The 23,229-nt window shown below is 46.8% G+C and overlaps 1 protein-coding gene across 1 annotated transcript; it reads right to left on the minus strand.

The window, feature by feature from the left end:
• Nucleotides 1–667: 667 nt before the first annotated feature.
• On the minus strand, nt 668–22,955 carry plppr3b (phospholipid phosphatase related 3b). The gene is given in 9 exon segments (XM_029632203.2): nt 668–2,497; nt 2,499–3,199; nt 4,397–4,570; nt 11,878–11,935; nt 12,817–13,012; nt 13,288–13,417; nt 13,804–13,989; nt 18,028–18,134; nt 22,559–22,955. Coding segments are annotated over 8 exon segments (2,247 nt in total). The 5' UTR covers nt 18,112–18,134; nt 22,559–22,955; the 3' UTR covers nt 668–1,779.
• Nucleotides 22,956–23,229: the final 274 nt, after the last annotated feature.

Consider the following 23,229-nt stretch of genomic DNA (forward strand, 5'->3'; position numbering starts at 1 on the left):
GTTTGGCCGGCAGGCATGTCCTTGTCCCATCGCGCACTAGTGTCTCCTGTGGCGGGCCGGGCGCAGCGCACGTTGACACAGTCACCAGGTGTACAGTGTTTCCTCCGACACATTGGTGCGGCTGGCTTCTGGGTTAAGTGGGTATTGTGCCAAGAAGCAGTGCTGCTTGGCTGGGTCGTGTTTCGGAGGAAGCACAGCTCTCGACCTTCGCATCTCCCGAGTCCGTACGGGATTTGCAGCAATGAGACAAGGCTGTAACTACCAATTGGATACCACGAAATTGGGGAGGAAAAGGGCTAAAAAATAAAAACAAACAAAAAAGGAATGGGTGTGTTTGGGTCATAATTTGCTGAATGAAATGATATAGTCGACACACTAAGGCCAGGATTCAACCCGAAATGCATTGCACTTGTTTAGGCGTGTGTCGAATTTACGTTTGAGCTGCAGCATTTACCATGAATGCGATCTCCTTAACAGTGGGTCAATTCCCTTTAAAAAGGCACACGGCTGGAATTTCGTGCGCAGCACTAGAACGCACTTTGAAAGAAGCCAAAATACAGCATATTCTAAAGCTGTTGTGAGGAATTGACACATCTTCTGATTGCAAGTTGAAGGGCTTTGGTGGAGAATAAAGTCTCAGATATGCAACATTTGCCACACTGGTACCTCACAGTTCAGTTACTAACGACAACTTTTAATTTCTTTTTTTGTTGTTCTTGTTTACTGACAAAGTAGTATTTCCAACCTGACAGCCACATACATGCAGTAGTCCATCCGCAGGAGTATGCTGATTTGTATACATGTTCACTTTCAACGATCAGCACAAAGAAACCTTCAAAATAACCAATTCTATTTTACACATCCTGCCTCTATTGCTTTGATCAAATGACAGATGTCACTTTTCCTATTGTGGTTTCTCTTATACCGTGTCCAGCCAAAAAAATACATACGGTTAATGCTTTAAGTCAAGGGGTACTCCCGTCGCTGTCTCGAAAGTAACATCCATATGGAAATGTTGAAATTGAAAAGCACTCCTTGGCACGATTTACAGCCATTCAGTCCTCGTGGTATTCTCCACTAAAAGAAGGAAGTTCATGTTACATTTTGTTGTTGTTCTTCATTTTGAAGTTAAGATCGAGGTCTGAACTTTGTCGAGAATGGGCACCATCAGGGGCCCTCCGAACATTCTGCCGCAGAATAACATCTTTTTGTTTTTTGAAAGCACACTGCTTCTTCAACACATACCCACACACCCATACACACAAGCACCTGACCCACTGACCCAAACACACAAAAACACCCAGACATACATGCTCAGAATCTACACATTAGCAATCAAGCACTAACACCGGAGAGAACACAACATACAGTAGATGCCATTCCAACACTAGACAATCAGCCCATCGAGTGGTCATAACAGGGGAAACATTGAAAGGAAGATGGCGTCAATAAAGAAATGTAACAAAACCGCCTGGTTCGGCTCAGTAGACGGAGCTTTAATACATTGTCCTTTTTTTTGGTTTGTGTTGCGTGGTGGTGTGCTTCTGATTTGAACCTTTGAAAAACGTCTATGTGCTCCTGAAAATACCTCAGGGTCCCACAGCAACTCGAGATGTTTCCCTCCATCTAGCATACATCGTAGTAGCCTACAACAGTTTTGCACAGCTCCTTTCAAAAAACACAAAGTCCGAGAGATGCGTAATAGCAGAGCCCAGCTTGTCAGTCCAGGTTTTGTGCTCTTTTGTGGTTTGACTGTAAGGCTTATCAGTTAGTTAGTGACTAATCCTTATACCTCCGGCCACCCTGTATTTTTTTATAGTAGTTCTCCTGCTCACTCTTGTTTTGAAATTGAATGTCCCTCTCCAGGAGGACTAGCGCAGTCTTGCGTCGTAAAGTGGACTCCCGGCTTCTCCCGTCGTGGGGGACCTCCGCGTGGGGGAGGGGCAGAGGGGGAAGCATCTCTGGGTCTCCGTCGCCGGTGGAGGAGCACGGCGAGATGGTCTGGTGTGGCCGGAAACTGCCAGTGCTGCCGCGAGGACCAACGCTGTCGCCGCGGTTCAGGTCGTTGAGCTCGTAGGAGTCTCGAGGGTCGCTGCCGTTGGACGCGCCCCTCCACTCCCAGGGGTTCCCGTTGCCCGAGCAGGGGGGCGGGCCACCGTGCACCACCGGGTGGTGGGGGGCGTGGGCGTCTACGGTGATGATGGCCGAATCACGCTGGGCCTCTGAGGGCGGGCGGTAGTGGGGCGAATCGGCACTGGCCGTAGAGGAGGTGCAGGAGGAGGTGGAGGTGGTTTCGGAGGACTTGGGCGTGCCCCCTGAGGAGGAGGAAGGGAGGAGACCCTGCTGCTTGGACATGGCGATCACCTGCATGATGCGCGGCTGGTTGGGTGCCCCGCGAATCGACCCGCCACCACCGCTCTTCTCTGTGATGGACAGCCACTTGGCGCGGGTTAGTGCGCTTTTGGGCGACACTGGCGGGGGACCCACCTCGGGGATGTGGGGGTCTAGGAGTTGCCACCACCCTGGCACTACCTGGAGGCCCCACACTGACGGGGATTGGACCGGCAGAAGCTCCCCTGTTGGACTGCACCATAGATGGATAGAGCGAGGCCTGTGGCCCCCCGTCCTCGGACCCTTCCTCCCCCCCTTCGGAGCCCTCCTCACTGGCATCTCGCTCGGCTTCATCCCTAAGACTCAGACCCCGCATCTCCATGGACTTCTGCTTCCACTCCGTCACCAACTGCTGTGAGCGCATGGGGTCCATGGGCACTTGCACAGCCTTGAGCCTCCTTTGTACGGGTTGAGTAGGCATCATGGACTCCTCTGGGCCCCCGTTAGCGCCCAGGCCCCCGTTAGCGTTCATGCTAGATCTGGGCAGCGTGTTGCTGAAGGTCACCATGGTCTGCTGGCCCATGGGGCTGCGGGGCGCCAGGAGCTCCACGTCCACACTGGCCCTTTTCAAGCTCCCGATAGAAGCTTTCTCGCGCTGTAGTGGCCGCCCCATGCCCTCCAGCCGGTCCAGGGAGGGCGGCGCGGCGATCTCGTCGGCGCTCTCCGATGCTGAGGCGACACCTTTGTTGTAGACCGAGTCGTGGCCCCGTTGGGTCAGAGCTCGCAGGGCGTCCTCCTTCTGGGGGGGCGGAGCTGGCTTGATGATGATGTCGTCGGAGGACCTGAAGTTGCCAACGGCATGGAAAGCCTGGAAGAGAAGAAGAGAAGGCATTGGTCGCCTGAAATCCCTCCACGCTACTCGGCATAATAGTCCTGTGGAAAGTCATTATCATTCACTATCATTCGTCTGCCTGGTTTATTGCCCTGCGCTTTACACTCCAGAGGAAGCCGACTTAAACAGAACTGACGAGCTAGCTCTAACCACCGCTCTCTATCTCCGATAAGAGTGAGAGAACATAGGGACCAAGAGGAAATGAGAGAAGGGAAGAGATATGAGACAGAAAAGAGCTATGAGAAAAAATGACATACGAATGAGAGAGCATGATAAGACAAATGGGTATGTAGAGTAGGCCCCACCATAGACAGACAGAACGTCATAGAAAGACAATTCCAGAATCTGTTCAAATAATCCCCATTCAGACGAAGGATGGAAAGAGAGTGTCTAAAATGGAGAGAGAGAGGGAGTTATATATATATATATATATTTATTTATATATATATATATAAATATATATATAAGAGAGAGAGAGAGAGAGAGGGGGAATGAAATGATGGGCATGAAAGTGAACTCCATCCCTCCCCGAGGACAGATAGTCGTGTGAAAGCGGAAAGCAAATGAGAGAGGGAGGAGTGTGAAAAACTTCAATAAGAGCAGCAATCTGGAGATATCAAAGAGCCTAGCACTAAACTGCAGGTAAGCCGTTTAAGTGGGGGAGGGAGAGATGGTATGCAGTGCAGTTTGATCAGCTGAAATTCTACATCACTGTCTAGTGAATAACACTTTCCTCTCCAGTGCTCGCCTGAAATCAAATTGCAGAATGGTTTTGGCTACTACAGGAAGTAGTCGGTACACTCCCTTCACATATACATCAAATGTTTGATTAACAATTTTCTGGGTTACTACATGATTCCATATAAGTTATTTCATAGTTTTGATGTCTTCACTATTATTGTACAATGTAGAAAATAGTAAAAATAAAGAAAAACCCTTGAATGAGTAGGTGTGTCCAAACTTTTGAATGGTACTGTCCCTTTCAGAAATGTATGCGCGCACGAATAGCCCTTTTTTAAATCCGCTTTGTCAGAATCCTTAAATGTCATGTTCCTAAATGTTTTAACCACCTGTCAATCCTGCAGATAGAAAAGAAATAAAGATTAATATGCATCATCACTGTCAAATGAATGTCACAAGTCAAGATAGATGTCATTGGAAGTTAGGTCTTACCAGGTAAGCAGCGATGCCGGCCCCTATGAGGAAGCCCACGTAGACGTCGATGGGGTGGCTGCGGTACTGGGTGATCTGGGTGAGGCCGGTTAGCGCCGCCACGATGGCAAACGCAAACACCAACACTGGCTTCAGCAGCTTGGTGCTGTCTGAGATGGTTGAGTTGAAGTACATCTGCAAGTAGAGAGAAATTGAGAAAATACACGGTGAGATATTATAACAGAAAAACTCAAATACATTCCATTCTTCTATGTATATGATACGTTTTATTCCTGCTCAGAAACGGGTTCTAAACCATTAAGTTCATGAGCTATTTATGAACCAAAAATGCCTTGTACATGTTTTCCCTTAATTCAATCCACATATTTTAAGCTTGATGATAATATTTTAAACGGTTTGAGGCAAACATTTCAATTTAAGCCATAAATATATATATGGAGGAAAGGCCAGCATGGCACAATACAATAAGCTCTTACTTAAAATGAATAGTCGGGACAGATTTGCGCAAGGGATTTGTACATTGAGAATCTGGTGTGAATACTTTGGTTACAATTCCACTTTATTCTCAAACAATATTAACACACAATTCCCTAATTTGTGGCCAATCAATCTGCTATTGTACTTGGCCAGCCACTGAACAACACAAAAAAAGCCAAAATCTGGGGGGATCCTTCCTTATCACGACAGCATTTTAGGCATGTTTAATCAATAAAACTAGCCAATCATGTTTAGTCACAGTTTTTGTTTATAAATTGACTTAAAGCGACAGGCACTTTTTCATTTGAGTCTTAGGGGCCTATGAGAAACACTGCCACATAAAATTTCACCTGGCCCTAGCAATACACTCTAACCGTGCTATGAACTCTCTGGATGCTTTTGTTTACATGAATGTCAATGCTGCCTCTTTAATTGGTGTGTCCACTGTAACATGTAATATGGTCCCTAATATGTCGGATAAAAAACTTTTCAAAATTTCGACAAAAACCAAATACGCTCGACAAGGTGGGATCTTTTTGTGTCTGTAAAATGTATTATGGCGTTGGAAGCCTTCCACAGGGATGCTGGCCCATGTTGACTCCAATGCTTCCCAAAGTTGTGTCAAATTGGCTGGATTTGAAAAACCCAGCACCGTTGCAGTGAGCGCCTGGTACCTACTACCATACCTCGTTCAAAGGCACTTCAATCTTTTGTCTTGCCCATTCACCCTCTTTTTAAATTTATTTTTTAACCTTGATTTAACTAGGCAAGTCAGTTAAGAACAAATCCTTATTTTCAATGACGGCTTAGGAACAGTGGGTTAACTGCCTGTTCAGGGGCAGAACGACAGATTTGTACCTTTTCAGCTCGGGGGTTTGAACTTGCAACCTTCCAGTTACTAGTCCAACGCTCTAACCACTAGGCTACCCTGCCTCCTGTCTCCTCCCCTTTATCTACACTGATTGAAAATAGCTTTCCCCTCCCGGGTGGCGCAGTGGTTAAGGGCGCTATACTGCAGCGCCAGCTGTGCCATCAGAGACTCTGGGTTCGTGCCCAGGCTCTGTCGTAACCGGCCGTGACCGGGAGGTCTGTGGGGCGACGCACAATTGGCCTAGCATCGTCCGGGTTTGGGAGGCTTGGCCGGTAGGGATGTCCTTGTCTCATCGCGCACCAGCGACTCCTGTGGCGGGCCGGGCGCAGTGCGCGCTAACCAAGGTTGCCAGGTGCACGGTGTTTCCTCCGACACATTGGTGCAGCTGGCTTCCGGGTTGGATGGGCTTTTCACACACGGCAGTATTTAGGGTTTACAGAGAATGGTGCGACAAACAATAGACATCCAGTCAGCGGCAGTCCTGCGGGCAAAAACAGCTCGCTGAAAAAAGGCAATATACTGCATCTCAGAACGCACATTTTGTCAGTCCTTGTCATGGATCGGCTATTGCAGCAGACAACCACACCAGGTTCCACTCCTATCACTTAAAAACAAGAAGAAGCGGCTCCAGTGAGCACGTGATCATCAACACTGGACAATTGAGCAGTGGTCTGATGAATCCCAGTTCCTGTTGCGTCATGCTGATGGCAGAGTCAGGATTTGGCGTAAGCAAATCCAGTCAACAGTACAGGCTAGTGCCGAGTTTTGTAGTGATGTAAGGAATGTTTTTCCTGGCACATGTTAGGTTCCTTGATTCCAATTGAGCAATGTTCCCATGTCCTGAAGAATTCAGGCTGTTCTGGAGGAAAAGGGGGTCTGACCTGCTACCTTCTGTATATCGAAGATGGCGTAGCAGTGCAGACGTGGTTTGTTGTCCTCTCATTTAATTTTTGTATTTTTCGTCCTTTTTGTATATATTCCAATTTATTTTCAATCGCTTTTTCCATTTTTTATTAAATATACCTTCCGGTAACCCGCCTCACTCAATGTGACACAAATCCGCAATTTGTTTTAGACCCTATAGCCAAAACTTTCATCAGAAGGTAGCCAGCCAATTAGCTAAGTTACTAGCTATTTAGTCATCGTTAGCCACTGCTAGCGGCCTTTACCCTCTGCTCAAGCACCAGCCGTTTTTTTAAGCCTGGATATCACCTGCCAGTCTCGGACTGTTTTTCTCCACTAAAATGCCAGATTCCTGCCGTAAACCCTGGACCATTGATCATCACAGCTAGCTAGCTGCCACTGAGTGACCCAGCCCCAAAGCTAGCCCTGAGCTAGGCGCATCTTGCGGCTAGCAAACGAAATTACCACAACTACAATACCTCTTTCGCCATCTGGCCGGTCCCTTCGTCGACACGGCACCCTGCCGTACCACCACGACTGGTCCGCAGATGCAATTCCATCAGCTGTGCCTTCAACCGACCTTTGCCGGACGACGCTTCTACTTACCCCGGACTGCTAACTTTAAACGCTGTGTCTCCCGCATGCTAGTGTAGTAACAACTACCTAGCGGCTTCCCTGTTTCATCTATTGCTGTACACTGGACCCTATGATCACTTGGCTACATAGCTGATGCCTGCTGGACTGTTCATTTATCACGGTACTCCACTATGTTTACCTTTGTTTATCTGTCGGCCCTAGGCAGAAACTCAGGCCCTGTGTGTAGTTAACTGACCCTCTCTGCCCATTCATCGCCATTTTACCTGTTGTTGTTGTCTTAGCTGATTAGCTGTTGATGTCTTACCCGTTGTTGACTTACCTAGCTCTCCCAATCAACACCTGTGATTGCGTTATGCCTCACTTTATGTCTCTCTCAAATGTCAATATGCCTTATATACTGTTGTTTAGGATAATTATCATTGTTTTCGTTTACTGCGGAGCCCCTAGTCCCACTGTACATTCCTTAGATACCTCATTTGTCCCACCTCCCACACATGCGGTGACCTCACCCAGTATAACCAGCGTGTTCAGAGATGCAACCTCTCTTATCATCACTCAGTGCCTGGGCTTACCTCCACTGTACCCGCACCCCACCAAACCCCTGTATGCCCTGTATCTATTCTACCACGACCAGAAATCTGCTCCTATTATTCTCTGTCCCCAACGCACTAGACGACCAGTTTTGACGTACCCTCATCCTACTCCTCCTCTGTTCCTCAGGTGATGTGGAGGCTAACCCAGGCCCTGCGTGTCCCCAGGCACTCTCATTTGTTCACTTCTGTAATCGAAAAAGCCTTGGTTTCATGCATGTTAACATCAGAAGCCTCCTCCCTAAGTTTGTTTTACTCACCGCTTTAGCACACTCCGCGAACCCTGATGTCCTTGCATTGTCTGGATCCTGGCTTAGGAAGGCCACCAAAAATTCTGAGATTTCCATACCCAACTACAACATTTTCCGTCAAGATAGAACTGCCAAAGGGGAGGAGTTGCAATCTACTGCAGAGATAGCTTGCAAAGTTCTGTCATACTTTCCAGGTCTATGCCCAAACAGTTCGAGCTTCTCATTAAAAAAATGAATCTCTCCAGAAATAAGTCTCTCACTGTTGCCGCCTGTTATAGACCCCCCCCCTCCACTCCCAGCTGTGCCCTGGACACCATATGTGAATAGATTGCCCCCCATCTATCTTCAGAGTTTGTTCTGTTAGGTGGCCTAAACTGGGATATGCTTAACACCCCAGCAGTCCTACAATCTAAACTAGATGCCCTCAATCTCACACAAATTATCAAGGAACCCACCAGGTACAACCCTAAATTCGTAAACATGGGCACCCTCATAGATATTATCCTGACCAACTTGCCCTCCAAATACACCTCTGCTGTTTTCAATCAGGATCTCAGCGATCACTGCCTCATTGCCCGCATCCGCTACGGGTCCGCGGTCAAACGACCACCCCTCATCACCGTCAAACGCTCCCTAAACCACTTCTGCGAGCAGGCCTTTCTAATCGACCTGGCCCAGGTATCCTGGAAGGATATTGACCTCATCCCGTCAGTCAAGGATGCCTGGTCGTTCTTTAAAAGTAATTTCCTCACCATCTTAAGTAAGCATGCCCCTTTCAACAAATGTAGAACTAAGAACAGATATAGCCCTTTGTTCACTCCAGACCTGACTGACCTTGACCAGCACAAAAACATCCTGTTGCGGACTGCAATAGCATCGAACCCACGATATGCAACTGTTCAGGGAAGTCATGAACCAATACACACACTCAGTCAGGAAAGCAAAGGATAGCTTTCTCAAACAGACATTTGCATCCTGTAGCTCTAACTCCAAAAGATTGTGGGACACTGTAAAGTCCATGGAAAACAAGAGCACCTCCTCCCAGCTGCCCACTGCACTGAGGCTAGGCGACACGGTCACCACCGATAAATCCATGATAATCGAACATTTCAATAAGCATTTCTCTACGGATGGCCATGCTTTCCTCCTAGCTACCCCAACCCCAGCCAACAGCTCCGCACCCCTCGCAGCTACTTGCCCGAGCCTCCCCAGCTTCTACTTCACCCAAATCCAGATCACAGATGTTCTGAAAGAGCTGCAAAACCTGGACCCGTACAAATCAGCTGGGCTAGACAATCTGGAACCTCTCTTTCTAAAAAATGATCCACCACCATTGTTGCAACCCCTATTACCAGTCTGTTCAACCTCTCTTTCGTTTCGTCCGAGATCCCTAAAGATTGGAGCGCTGACGCGGTCATCCCCCTCTTCAAAGGGGGTGACACTCTAGACCTGAACTGTTACAGACCTATATTCATAATAAACAGATCACTGACCATTTTGAATCCCACCGTACCTTCTCCGCTGTGCAATCCGGTTTCCGAGCTGTCACGGGTGCACTTCAGCCATGCTCAAGGTACTAAACGATATCATAAACGCCATAGATAAAAGACAGTACTGTGCAGCCGTCGTTATCGACCTGGCCAAGGCTTTCAACTCTGTCAATCACCGCATTCTTATCGGCAGACTCAATAGCCTTGGTTTCACAAATGACTGCCTCGCCTGGTTCACCAACTACTTCGTAGACAGAGGTCAGTGTGTAAAATCGAGGGGCCTGTTGTCTGGACCTCTGGCAGTCTCTATGGGGGTACCACAGGGTTCAATTCTCGGGCTGACTCTTTTCTCTGTATATATCAACGATGTCGCTCTTGCTGCGGGTGACTCCCTGATCCACCTCTACCCAGACGACACCGTTCTGTATACATCTGGCCCTTCTTTGGGCCCTGTGTTAACTAACCTCCAAACAAGCTTCAATGCCATACAACACTCCTTCTGTGGCCTCCAACTGCTCTTAAATGCTAGCAAAACCAAATGCATGCTTTTCAACCGTTCGCTGCCCGCACCCACCCGCCCGACTAGCATCACTACTCTGGACGGTTCGGACCTAGAATATGTGGACAACTACAAATACCTAGGTGTCTGGTTAGACAGTAAACTCTCCTTCCAGACTCATATTAAACATCTCCAATCCAAAATCGAATCTAGAATCGGCTTTCTATTCCGCAACAAAGCCTCCTTCACTCAAGCCGCCAAACTTACCCTAGTAAAACTGACTATCCTACCGATCAACTGCGATGTCATCTACAAAATAGCTTCCAATACTCTACTCAGCAAATTGGATGTATTCTAACACAGTGTCATCTGTTTTGTTACCAAAGCGCCTTATAACACCCACCACTGCGACCTGTATGCTCTAGTCGGCTGGCCCTCGCTACATATTTGTCGCCAGACCCACTGGCTTATCTCAGCTTACTGGTCATGATAACAACACCCACCCGTAGCCCGCGCTCCAGCAGGTATATCTCACTGGTCATCCCCAAAGCCAACACCTCCTTTGGCCGCCTTTCCTTCCAGTTCTCTGCTGCCAGTGACTGGAACAAAGTGCAAAAATCGCTGAAGCTGGAGACTTACATTTCCCTCACTAACTTTAAACATCAGCTATCTGAGCAGCTAACCGATTGCTGCAGCTGTACATAGTCCATCTGTAAATAGTCCACCCAATCTACCTACCTCATCCCCATATTGTTTTTTATTTATCTTGCTGCTCTTTTGCTCACCAGTATCACTACTTACACACCATCATCTGCTCATCTATCACTCCAGTGTTAATCTGCTAAATTGTAATTACTTTGCTACTATGGCCTATTTATTGCCTTACCTCCTTGCCGTTTGCACACACTGTATGTAGAATTTATTTTTTCTCTATTGTGTTATTGACTGTACACTTGTTTATTCCATGTATAACTCTGTGTTGTTGTTTCTGTCGCACTGCTTTGCTTTATCTTGGCCAGGTCGCAGTTGTAAATGAGAACATGTTCTCAACAAGTTTACCTGGTTAAATAAAGGTGAAATTTAAAAAATGAATAAAAAAAATAGTTGGGTGTGCCTAATCAACTTGCTACTGAGCGTACGTAATAACCATCATATCAAAGTAAACTTGGAGTCACGCGATGATATGTTCTGTGGTCCTCCCACTACAACTCGGGAAAGAATGCAGTTTATTAGGCTACAGATTTTTTTTAAATGATGATGAACTTCACAGGGTGGTGATCTTGATGCTCCTTTCCAATAAATACAGAGGGTCTTATTCTGGTGACATGATGACAGAAGCTTGGCTGCCGTTTGACAAATACAAACAATCTTGCTCTTTTGTCCATAATAATGTCATCACGTACTGTTGGTAACCTACTCAGAGTGCCCACACTGTATCTGTGAGCTGTTGGCTTGAGTGCATGTGCCAAGACCAGAGTGGGCACACTCACTATATAGCGCAAAACATTTCTGTGACAAAACCATCAGTACATTTGAAAATGCGCTGGAAACCCACTTAGGTTGTTGTTGTTTTTTAAAATTAGATACATGGGAACTTAACTGCAAAATCAATGTTTATGTGCACAACGTCATCACGGACATCCTTTTATCCGCAACAAGTCAATTTGATGGAAACCCATATCTGGTGGGAAAATGCATCGTTTTTGTGCAGTTTGATTACTGGCTTGAAAATATGTTGCCAATGGATGGAAACCTATCCAGTGACACTTGATACAGTGCATTTGTTGCAGGAGGTGTACTTACTGATATGTACACAGCAGCAAAGGCAGACAGGGTTGCGTGCTGGGAGGGAAAGGTTTTCCTGACGAGAAAGAGAAAGTGTGTTTGTGGCGAGATGAAATGCAAGAGCAGCAGACAGACAGCAGACAGACAGACAGACAGACAGACAGACAGACAGACAGACAGACAGACAGACAGACACCATATGTCCCACAGCTTTGATCACAATGTGAAAGGGGAGAAAACAGTGCTAGTGTGAAATAAAGATCACACCTACACATTGCTACAATGTGTGTTATTGTTGTTGTGGTGATGTTCTCAAGGTGTGCTGTATCTGTCTAAGTGTACAGTGTCGAAACATCCTTGTTTATCTGTCTATGACTGATCTGTGAATCTGTGTTGAAACACCCCAAAATGGCTTCCTTACTAACACCAATTCCTGATCACTTAGTATATCTAAGACCGGATGAGATGGATTATCTGGAAGCAAAATGGAGGAACAGAAAACTTGTCTTGGATTTCACCTAGCCAGTTGGTTCAGATCAGTGGTCCAGAGAGGAAGAAAACAAGAAAAGTAGGTATTGAGACTCATCCTCTGCCAGAAGATATACAATGTTCTGTCCAAGGCTGCATTCCAATACTTAGTGCATCATTTCCTTGAAAACCCATTAAATTCATATCTATCATTCATTTTTCCCAATGCATTCCCCCCCTTACAGTGTTTATATTGCCTCAGTGAGAGCCTTTGAACCACTGTCTTTTTGATCGGGACTTCCGGCATGAGTGATACACAGAGACGAGGACACACAAAAGCTATGTTCCATTATCCAGACGAGCATACTACTAACAATGAATGCCAAAAACAATTGCTTATTTCAAACTGGTATTCTAGTATGGATACTGTAACAGAACCTTAATCCTTCCTGGGTCAGGTGGTTATGTTATGTCATGTCATGTAGCTACCTGGCAGAGACGATGGCGTGCTGGTCGTGACCGGAGCAGATGTCCTTGGTGATGTAGGGGTTTTTATCACAGGCCACCCCTGGCTGTGTGTAGTTGGGCTTGCACACAGTCAGGAAGAAGGGAGTGTGATAACCTGTGGCCAACTGAATCACATCAGTCATTAGAGCCGTGGCACACAACCCAAACACATGGACACCTGGAGAGACAGAGGGCGAGAGAGAAAAAGGGGAGTGAAAAGAGTGAATGAGAGGAAAAGAGAGCGAGGAAGAGGGAGAGCGGAAATACAGAGAGAGGGGTGTGTGGTGATGTGAAGAGAAATACGGGGAGATTGAGAAAAGAGGAGGGAGCGGAGGAGTGACGGCAGTTGAAAGAGAGAGTAGTGAAAACAAGAAAGAACGAGCGAGAGGGAGTCAATGTCACACTTGAGGTATCCCTGAACAAGCGACATTCCTCCACAGTTTGGGACCATACCTACGAAGCGCACCGTTCGCCGAAGGAAGGAGTTGAAGTTGCACCCGCCGGCGTTGATGCTGCCCTCCACCCCGGGGCGGATCTTAAGGCGTGACTGCATGAAGTAGACCAGGCCCTCGCCCATCATGATCTGACCAGACAACAAGATCACACAATCAGAGATACGGCAGCACTAATCAATACATTTGGACTTGCTCATTGTGTTGAACACCATCTCAGAGACTGGGCTATTTGAGTGTTAGATTGTTGTATGTGGTATGTGTGAACTTGGTCCCATGTTATATGGTCTGATTTGAATGTAAGCCTATATATTTGACAACTATACTTTGTCTGAATGTTTTTCACCATATAGTTTGAGTGTATAATGGCTTAAATTATACATAGTGTTTCACATAGGCCATGTGTGAGAGTGTTTAGATGGGTACTTATGCAGGCAGAGCAGCATTGTGTGTTTGTGTGTGTGTGTGTGTGTGTGTCTCTGCACGAGTACAAGTGTGTTCAGAGGGGTGTACTCACCGAAGCGGCGGGGCCAGCGAAGGCCAGGCTGAGCAGCATGAGTAGAGGGATGAGCTCATCTCCACCGTCAACGTAGGGCATGCTCAGCATGCGGTCATGGCAACGGAAGCCTACCTGGGCAGGCTGGAGCAGGTCCGTCAGCTCCAGGAAGTAGAGCGACACCATAGAAGAAGCCACAATGGGCAGCTGGGAAACAGGAAGTGCAAGTGTAGCTGAAAGGTTGCTGTCAGACTTGTCACTATACTTACTACCACTAACTCTGACCTGAAAGATAACTATATAGACTAACTTTCGCATTCCGGTCGCATTCCGCTTCGCTCCACAGGTAGTATCACATTTTCATTTCATTTCATTACAGTCCCAACGGTGTGATTTGTTTGATCGTAGCTAGCTACATAGCCGTCTTTGTTTCAAAGATAATTGTGTAGTCTAGAGCGATTTTCTAGGTTAGCTAGCCAGCTATTGTCGTTCTCCTAACGCAACGTAACGTAACCAACACTGCTAGCTAGCCAGCTAGCTCCCGAAAAGCAGCATTGTAGAAACTTCACACTCAACGGTACGACTTGATTAGGGTAGTGTCAACAACGCAGCTAGCCTACCCCAGCAGTACTGTATCATTTTAATCATTTTAGTCAATTAGATTCTTGCTACGTAAGCTTAACTTTCTGAACATTCGAGACGTGTAGTCCACTTGTCATTCCAATCTCCTCTGCATTAGCGTAGCCTCTTCTCTAGCCTGTCAACTATGTGTCTGTCTATCCCTGTTCTCTCCTCTCTGCACAGACCATACAAACGCTCCACACCGCGTGGCCGCGGCCACCCTAATCTGGTGGTCCCAGCGCGCACGACCCACGTGGAGTTCCAGGTCTCCGGTAGCCTCTGGAACTGCCGATCTGCGGCCAACAAGGCAGAGTTCATCTCAGCCTATGCCTCCCTCCAGTCCCTCGACTTCTTGGCTCTGACGGAAACATGGATCACCACAGACAACACCGCTACTCCTACTGCTCTCTCTTCGTCCGCCCACGTGCTCTCGCACACCCCGAGAGCTTCTGGTCAGCGGGGTGGTGGCACCGGGATCCTCATCTCTCCCAAGTGGTCATTCTCTCTTTCTCCCCTTACCCATCTGTCTATCGCCTCCTTTGAATTCCATGCTGTCACAGTTACCAGCCCTTTCAAGCTTAACATCCTTATCATTTATCGCCCTCCAGGTTCCTCGGAGAGTTCATCAATGAGCTTGATGCCTTGATAAGCTCCTTTCCTGAGGACGGCTCACCTCTCACAGTTCTGGGCGACTTTAACCTCCCCACGTCTACCTTTGACTCATTCCTCTCTGCCTCCTTCTTTCCACTCCTCTCCTCTTTTGACCTCACCCTCTCACCTTCCCCCTACTCACAAGGCAGGCAATACGCTCGACCTCATCTTTACTAGATGCTGTTCCTCCACTAACCTCATTGCAACTCCCCTCCAAGTCTCCGACCACTACCTTGTATCCTTTTCCCTCTCGCTCTCATCCAACACTTCCCACACTGCCCCTACTCGGATGGTATCGCGCCGTCCCAACCTTCGCTCTCTCTCCCCCGCTACTCTCCTCTTCCATCCTATCATCTCTTCCCTCTGCTCAAACCTTCTCCAACCTATCTCCTGATTCTGCCTCCTCAACCCTCCTCTCCTCCCTTTCTGCATCCTTTGACTCTCTATGTCCCCTATCCTCCAGGCCGGCTCGGTCCTCCCCTCCCGCCTCCGTGGCTCGACGACTCATTGCGAGCTCACAGAACAGGGCTCCGGGCAGCCGAGCGGAAATGGAGGAAAACCCGCCTCCCTGCGGACCTGGCATCCTTTCACTCCCTCCTCTCTACATTTTCCTCCTCTGTCTCTGCTGCTAAAGCCACTTTCTACCACTCTAAATTCCAAGCATCTGCCTCTAACCCTAGGAAGCTTTTGCCACCTTCTCCTCCCTCTTGAATCCTCCTCCCCCCCCTCCTCCCTCTCTGCAGATGACTTCGTCAACCATTTTGAAAAGAAGGTCGACGACATCCGATCCTCGTTTGCTAAGTCAAACGACACCGCTGGTTCTGCTCACACTGCCCTACCCTGTGCTCTGACCTCTTTCTCCCCTCTCTCTCCAGATGACATCTCGCGTCTTGTGACGGCCGGCCGCCCAACAACCTGCCCGCTTGACCCTATCCCCTCCTCTCTTCTCCAGACCATCTCCGGTGACCTTCTCCCTTACCTCACCTCGCTCATCAACTCATCCCTGACCGCTGGCTACGTCCCTCCCGTCTTCAAGAGAGCGAGAGTTGCACCCCTTCTGAAAAACCTACACTCGATCCCTCCGATGTCAACAACTACAGACCAGTATCCCTTCTTTCTTTTCTCTCCAAAACTCTTGAACGTGCCGTCCTTGGCCAGCTCTCCCGCTATCTCTCTCAGAATGACCTTCTTGATCCAAATCAGTCAGGTTTCAAGACTAGTCATTCAACTGAGACTGCTCTTCTCTGTATCACGGAGGCGCTCCGCACTGCTAAAGCTAACTCTCTCTCCTCTGCTCTCATCCTTCTAGACCTATCGGCTGCCTTCGATACTGTGAACCATCAGATCCTCCTCTCCACCCTCTCCGAGTTGGGCATCTCCGGCGCGGCCCACGCTTGGATTGCGTCCTACCTGACAGGTCGCTCCTACCAGGTGGCGTGGCGAGAATCCGTCTCCTCACCACGTGCTCTCACCACTGGTGTCCCCAGGGCTCTGTTCTAGGCCCTCTCCTATTCTCGCTATACACCAAGTCACTTGGCTCTGTCATAACCTCACATGGTCTCTCCTATCATTGCTATGCAGACGACACACAATTAATCTTCTCCTTTCCCCCTTCTGACGACCAGGTGGCGAATCGCATCTCTGCATGTCTGGCAGACATATCAGTGTGGATGACGGATCATCACCTCAAGCTGAACCTCGGCAAGACGGAGCTGCTCTTCCTCCCGGGAAGGACTGCCCGTTCCATGATCTCGCCATCACGGTTGACAACTCCATTGTGTCCTCGTCCCAGAGCGCTAAGAACCTTGGCGTGATCCTGGACAACACCCTGTCGTTCTCAAATAACATCAAGGCGGTGGCCCGTTCCTGTAGGTTCATGCTCTACAACATCCGCAGAGTACGACCCTGCCTCACACAGGAAGCGGCGCAGGTCCTAATCCAGGCACTTGTCATCTCCCGTCTGGATTACTGCAACTCGCTGTTGGCTGGGATCCCTGCCTGTGCCATTAAACCCCTACAACTCATCCAGAACGCCGCAGCCCGTCTGGTGTTCAACCTTCCCAAGTTCTCTCACGTCACCCCGCTCCTCCGCTCTCTCCACTGGCTTCCAGTTGAAGCTCGCATCCGCTACAAGACCATGGTGCTTGCCTACGGAGCTGTGAGGGGAACGGCACCTCAGTACCTCCAGGCTCTGATCAGGCCCTACACCCAAACAAGGGCACTGCGTTCATCCACCTCTGGCCTGCTCGCCTCCCTACCACTGAGGAAGTACAGTTCCCGCTCAGCCCAGTCAAAACTGTTCGCTGCTCTGGCCCCCCAATGGTGGAACAAACTCCCTCACGACGCCAGGACAGCGGAGTCAATCACCACCTTCCGGAGACACCTGAAACCCCACCTCTTTAAGGAATACCTAGGATAGGATAAAGTAATCCTTCTCACCCCCCTTAAAAGACCTAGATGCACTATTGTAAAGTGGCTGTTCCACTGGATGTCATAAGGTGAAAGCACCAATTTGTAAGTCGCTCTGGATAAGAGCGTCTGCTAAATGACTTAAATGTAAATGTAAATGTAAATGTAGAGGTTTCGCGTCTTGAACCAGAAGGGTTCCCCTAAATAGACTAACTAGATACTTGAATAGATGAGGTTCAGATCGTTTAGAATAATGACATGTGACCGGAAAAGATAGGAAAGCAGTTCATCCTCAGCTTCAGCGTATTGACCCAAATGTATCCGCCCATGATAATGACAAACCAGAAGACACAGAGAGGGAGAGAAACGCAGAGCGCCAGACAAATATATTCTGATGGAGTTAATCAATATGTGTTTGCTAGTGGGTTCATTCATTTGTCTGTTCGTTCATTCGTTCAGTCAATCAATCAATCAGATACAACCAAAGATTATCATGATAACATGTTGTTACATGTCGAATTTCCCCGTTTCTTTTGTATCATAACGCTGATCTTTCTTACCCACCTCTACAAAATAGAAGCATGGCAACAGAGTCAAGCTGTCTTTCGGCGGTTTCTTCTTGGGCTTTGGGTCTCTTGGAGTCATCATTGTGACGTCTGATGTGGACAAACCTGAAAGAACACATAGTTGAAGTTTAACAACAACAGAAAATGATAGTACTGAATGAGCTCAGGGTCGTTTCTTAGCTATTTTAATAGACTATATTAAAATGGATTCAATTTAAATAATTAATGCATTTATTCCATTAAAATTGATAAGAGCTCTGAATGCCATGTAGTCAAATGCAATGGTAAAACACATAGCTGTCCATGATAATGAATGACATTTTAAAACTCCTGGGGAGCACAACTCAGGCCCTCATGTTCTGCAGTATTGCTGTTTTTGGTTTCTCTTTGGCATTTAATTGATAAATGAATGTTACTGGTTTCCTGGAGAGAGCACACACCTTGTTCCAGGTAGAAATCAGTCACAGGTTAAAAGCCAAAAACCAGCAGGACAACCAGCGGCCTACGAGGACCCGAACTGCACCCGAACCTAGACACTAATCTATTTTCCTGATTCCATTGCTTTAGCATATGGTTTACAGGCATGGTAGGCCAACTTGTGTAAGCCAAATTTGCCAGTGAGTGGACACACATTGAAAGTGGTTCCTTCATTATTATAGCCCACACATACAAAACCTTGATAGGCCTATTCTGGCACATAATTGTTATTTTTTAAATTATTTTAAAAAAACTTTTATTTAACTAGGCAAGCAATTATGAACAAATTTTTATTTACAATGATAGCCTACTCTGGCCAAACCCGGACGACGCTGGGCCAATTGTGTGCCGCCCTATGGGACTCCCAATCACGGACGGATTGTGATACAGCCTGGATTCGAACCAGGTACTATAGTGACACTTGCACTGCGATGCAATGCCTTAGACCGCTGCGCTACTCGGGAGGCCAACTAGTGCTGAAAACCCATACCTACAGAGAGGATGATGCCAAAGTAACTAACCAGTGCTGACTTTGGCCAACCACGCACACAGCCAACCACGCACACAGCCAGTCTCGCTAGCATTCCGAGCATACAAGTGAGAAGCCAAGCCTGGAACAGACTCTCTCCATGTGTACAGTGGTACTAACTGTTAGCCTTCTCTGCTGGCAGCTAATTATTCTAACCAGCAGGCGATGAGATCAGGTTCTAGACGTTTCTGGAAAGGTATTGCTAGCCGTCTTAATGTAGGTACTGAAGAATAGCAAAAATGTGACAGTGAGGTTCTCATTTTCTTATTTTGTTTTGCCAAAGAGAATGTTCACAAAAAAATGTGCCATACATTCTAATACAGTGATAATTGGCACCAATATCGAAATGTGTCGGAGGTTTTCATACCTCAACAGCAGTGCAATGTGGGGATAAGTCCATGTCCCACACCATCTGTTGTGTAGATTGATACATATAATATATATAGGTGCATCTCATCTTGACATTAGACCCCTGTCGAGGTCTGACGGATTTTGATATTTAGGAATCAGAATATGTACAATATGGAGGAAAACAAAAGACAAAATAAATAAGTCTCTCTCTCTCTCGATATATATATATTTATGCACCACACATTACAGCTGCATTACTGCTACACTATGTCAATTGCAAGTTGGTATCACCGCATACCCTATTTCAACCTGTAGATGTTGATGTAAGCTGACATAAGCAGTTGTAAATGTTTGTACAGTGCATGGTGTTATAAATCAGTCTTATATATATATTTTGTGTCTAGTTCCCAGTTTGTCCCAGGACGTTTTTTTAGGACAATCTTGTGACATTGTATATATATATATATATATATATATATATATAAGACTGATTTATAACACCATGCACTGTACAAACATTTACAACTGCTTATGTCAGCTTACATCAACATCTACAGGTTGAAATAGGGTATGCGGTGATACCAACTTGCAATTGACATAGTGTAGCAGTAATGCAGCTGTAATGTGTGGTGCATAAATGTGCTACGTAATCCCTCAAAAAGAAAGTGCTTCCCTGAGCATATAGATGCTTGCTGTTTGTGTAGGGAAAATACAAGTGCCAAGATACTTGACAAGACAACCCTAGAGTGAGGGAGGTAAAATGCCAACAGAGTGCTCGTCTTTCATTGGGGAAAAGACATGTTTATCTAGAGGAGCCAGATTTTCCTTAAAAGAGGGAGAGAGAGCGAGAGAGCGAGAGGTGTGTGTGTGTGTGTGCGTGCGTGCGTGGAGAGGAAGGGGGTGTAGACAGTGCCTCAAACAAACTGAGGTCTGTGTATGTCTGTGGTCAGAAAACCTGCTTGACAGTCAGCGAGAGGGTTTGAATGGGGAGTCTTTCAATTAAACGAGACGGATTAGAAAATGGCAGATCACAGCTGTCCTCCCTGGGGCTATTGTTGCTCTCAAGTGGGAGTCAAAATGGTCCCTCAGTCTAAGACAAAAAGCAAGATTATTTTTTTTATACACAATTCCTTCACATTGTTTGTGTGGAGTGTTGTGGGCAATGCTGACCTTGCTCCAGAGCAAAACAACACTATTCTATACAAAGTTGGAGACTCCTTTAGGAGGAGGCCGAAATCAGGGGTTCCAACATCTTATTAAAAGCAAGCAGGAAAACATTTGAATGATGTTCCATGTTTATGTATTGCTAAAAGAATATGTTTTGGAGACAGTTCCACCCACCTACAACATAACAGTTGGTTGAGGTACCCTGTAACTCACCAATTTTAATCCCAACAAACCAGAGACATTTCTGAGGACATTCAACCACGTTTCCATCAGGTCCCTTAAGGGTTTCGGTGCAACGTTATCCCTCTGACGTTCTGAGAACATTCTAAGAACATCACATGACGATCCCAAGGGAACGTTCTCCTTGGGACCTTTGTCTAGTTCCCTTTAAGTTCCTAGGACATCACTGAGGACCATGTCAGGATCATTTTTAGGATGTTCTCAGGACGTTCATTTTACTATTCCTTAGGACATCATGTGATGGTCCCAAGGGAATATTCTCTGGGGGACCTTTGTCTAGTTCCCTGTAAGCTCCCAGGACGTCACTGAGGACCATGTCAGGACCTTTTTAGGACGTTCTCAGGATGTTCATTTTACTAGTCTTTAGGACGTCGCATGATGGTCCCAAGGGGGATTTTTTTCTAGTTTCCAGTTTGTCTCAAGGATTTCCCCGAAGACGTTTTCAGGATGTTCTTGGGACGTTGTGTCATGGTCCCCTGGAGGTTTTGTCTAAATCAATCACTGATACAGACATGGTGGAGAAGCAGGATTATCGGAATGCTATGAACCAAGAGATTTTGAGTTCAAATCCCAGTTGAGGACATGTTAAATCTTAAAACTCTATGAATAAAAATAAACAATGCTGCTGTTTATGAGACCATCAGGTGACGTCCCCAGGACAAACCCGGTAACTAGACAAAAACCTCCAGAGGACCAAGACACAATGTCCTCGGGACGCCCCGGGACAAGACAAAACCTCTAGGAGACTATGGCACAACGTCCAAAGAACGTCCTCGGGACAAACCAGGAACTAGATTAAACCTCCAGGGGACCATGACACAATGTCACAAGATTGTCCTAAAAAAACGTCCCGGGACAAACTGGGAACTAGACAAAAAAACAGGGGACCATGACACAAGACCTGACGACTTTAGGCGACCATTTCGTGACATCCCCAGGACCTCCTAACAACTTATTATTGATTGCAGGGATAAGAGTGGCAGTGTATAACTAAGGCAGGATCAGACTGATAAAGAGAATTCAATTCCAAAACAAACAAATAACGCTTCTACAGTAATGCAACTTAATTAACTTAGCTATACAACTATGGTAGGTATGTACTGTAAGTAGGTAGATACAGACAGACAGACACACACACACACACACACTGGCAGACATGAGCATAGTTGGTGCAACAATAAAACAAATTCCAAGCATTAGCTCCTAGGTGTAGAGCTGCCATACAACGTGCGGTGCTTATCAATTGACAGAAATCCAGAGATAAAAACCGTTGCATTGATTTGTATCTTTTAATGTATGCTAAGCGTCAGGACACCAACAATTAACGGCGGTTACATGGGCACAACGACAAAAACCGTGCTGTCTGGTGAGTGAGGCAATAGCCTATACCTCAAATCCATATGGGAATCACATTTTATATGAATCACTAGGGCAGGCTACCTATATGACTATATAGCACATGGCTGAAAATATCATGATCTTGTATGATGGTTGCTTTACATGCACACAGTGAAAGAGCTATAATTAATTCGATCAATTAGCCTAGTCTATGCATATCAGACATCAAGTTGGAAAAACACACACATTTAAAGCATACAATCCTTGTAAGAGAATAATAAACACCAAAACTCACCTAGGCTCTACGTAGCCTAAATACAAATAATGAATTGAAAATCAGCTAAAGTTAATTGATTATATATAGCACGAGGAATAGATGTGATGGTTAAGACTAGGCTACTACTGCCGCTGTTCCCCCTTTACGCACCGCAAGTGGAAATACTGTCAACGTTTCTCACAGCCACTCAGTTCCATTTCACTTTCTTTTTTTCTGCTCGCGTTTCACACGGAGCGATCCCGAAGAAAGCGTATAGTGGGTGCAGCTCTGGTGGAGTGAAAATGCACGATTCCCCCGGCCTCAGGGGGCTTTTGACTTGGGCAACACTGGCGATTCAGCGAGAAATGCCTTGCACCGCTCCTGGTTCTAAAGGTTGCCTCGGATACTGTGGTCTCGCTCCCGACCTTGGCTAGATAGACGACAGATAATAATTGATAACCTGTCTATTTGCAGCCCTAGTATTCCGTCATGGGGGAACGGGGGGGCTGTCAATGATGCATCATAGGCTACTGCAAAAAGAATATGAGAGCAGAAGAAGCGGGGAGGGGTGTGAGTGTGTAGCCTTTTGTGAAGTGCGTAGCCTTTTGTGTAGTTCGTGTGCGTGTGTGTGTGTGTTACAGCCAATGTAAGAGAAAGACGGCTTCTTCCCCCACCATCATTTTAGGGACACATGGTGTCAGTCTGCCCTCATGCATACTCTCTCTCCCCCATGTTCTTTTGATTGCTCCGCGCTGTAGTTTTACACCAGAATAACTTCAAGGAGTCTTTGTTTGGGACCACGAACATGCATCTGTGCAGCACGTCCATTTTTAGAGATTCTC

Source organism: Oncorhynchus nerka, linkage group LG24 (genome assembly GCF_034236695.1).
Source record: "Oncorhynchus nerka isolate Pitt River linkage group LG24, Oner_Uvic_2.0, whole genome shotgun sequence".
Classification (NCBI taxonomy): Eukaryota; Metazoa; Chordata; class Actinopteri; order Salmoniformes; family Salmonidae; genus Oncorhynchus; species Oncorhynchus nerka.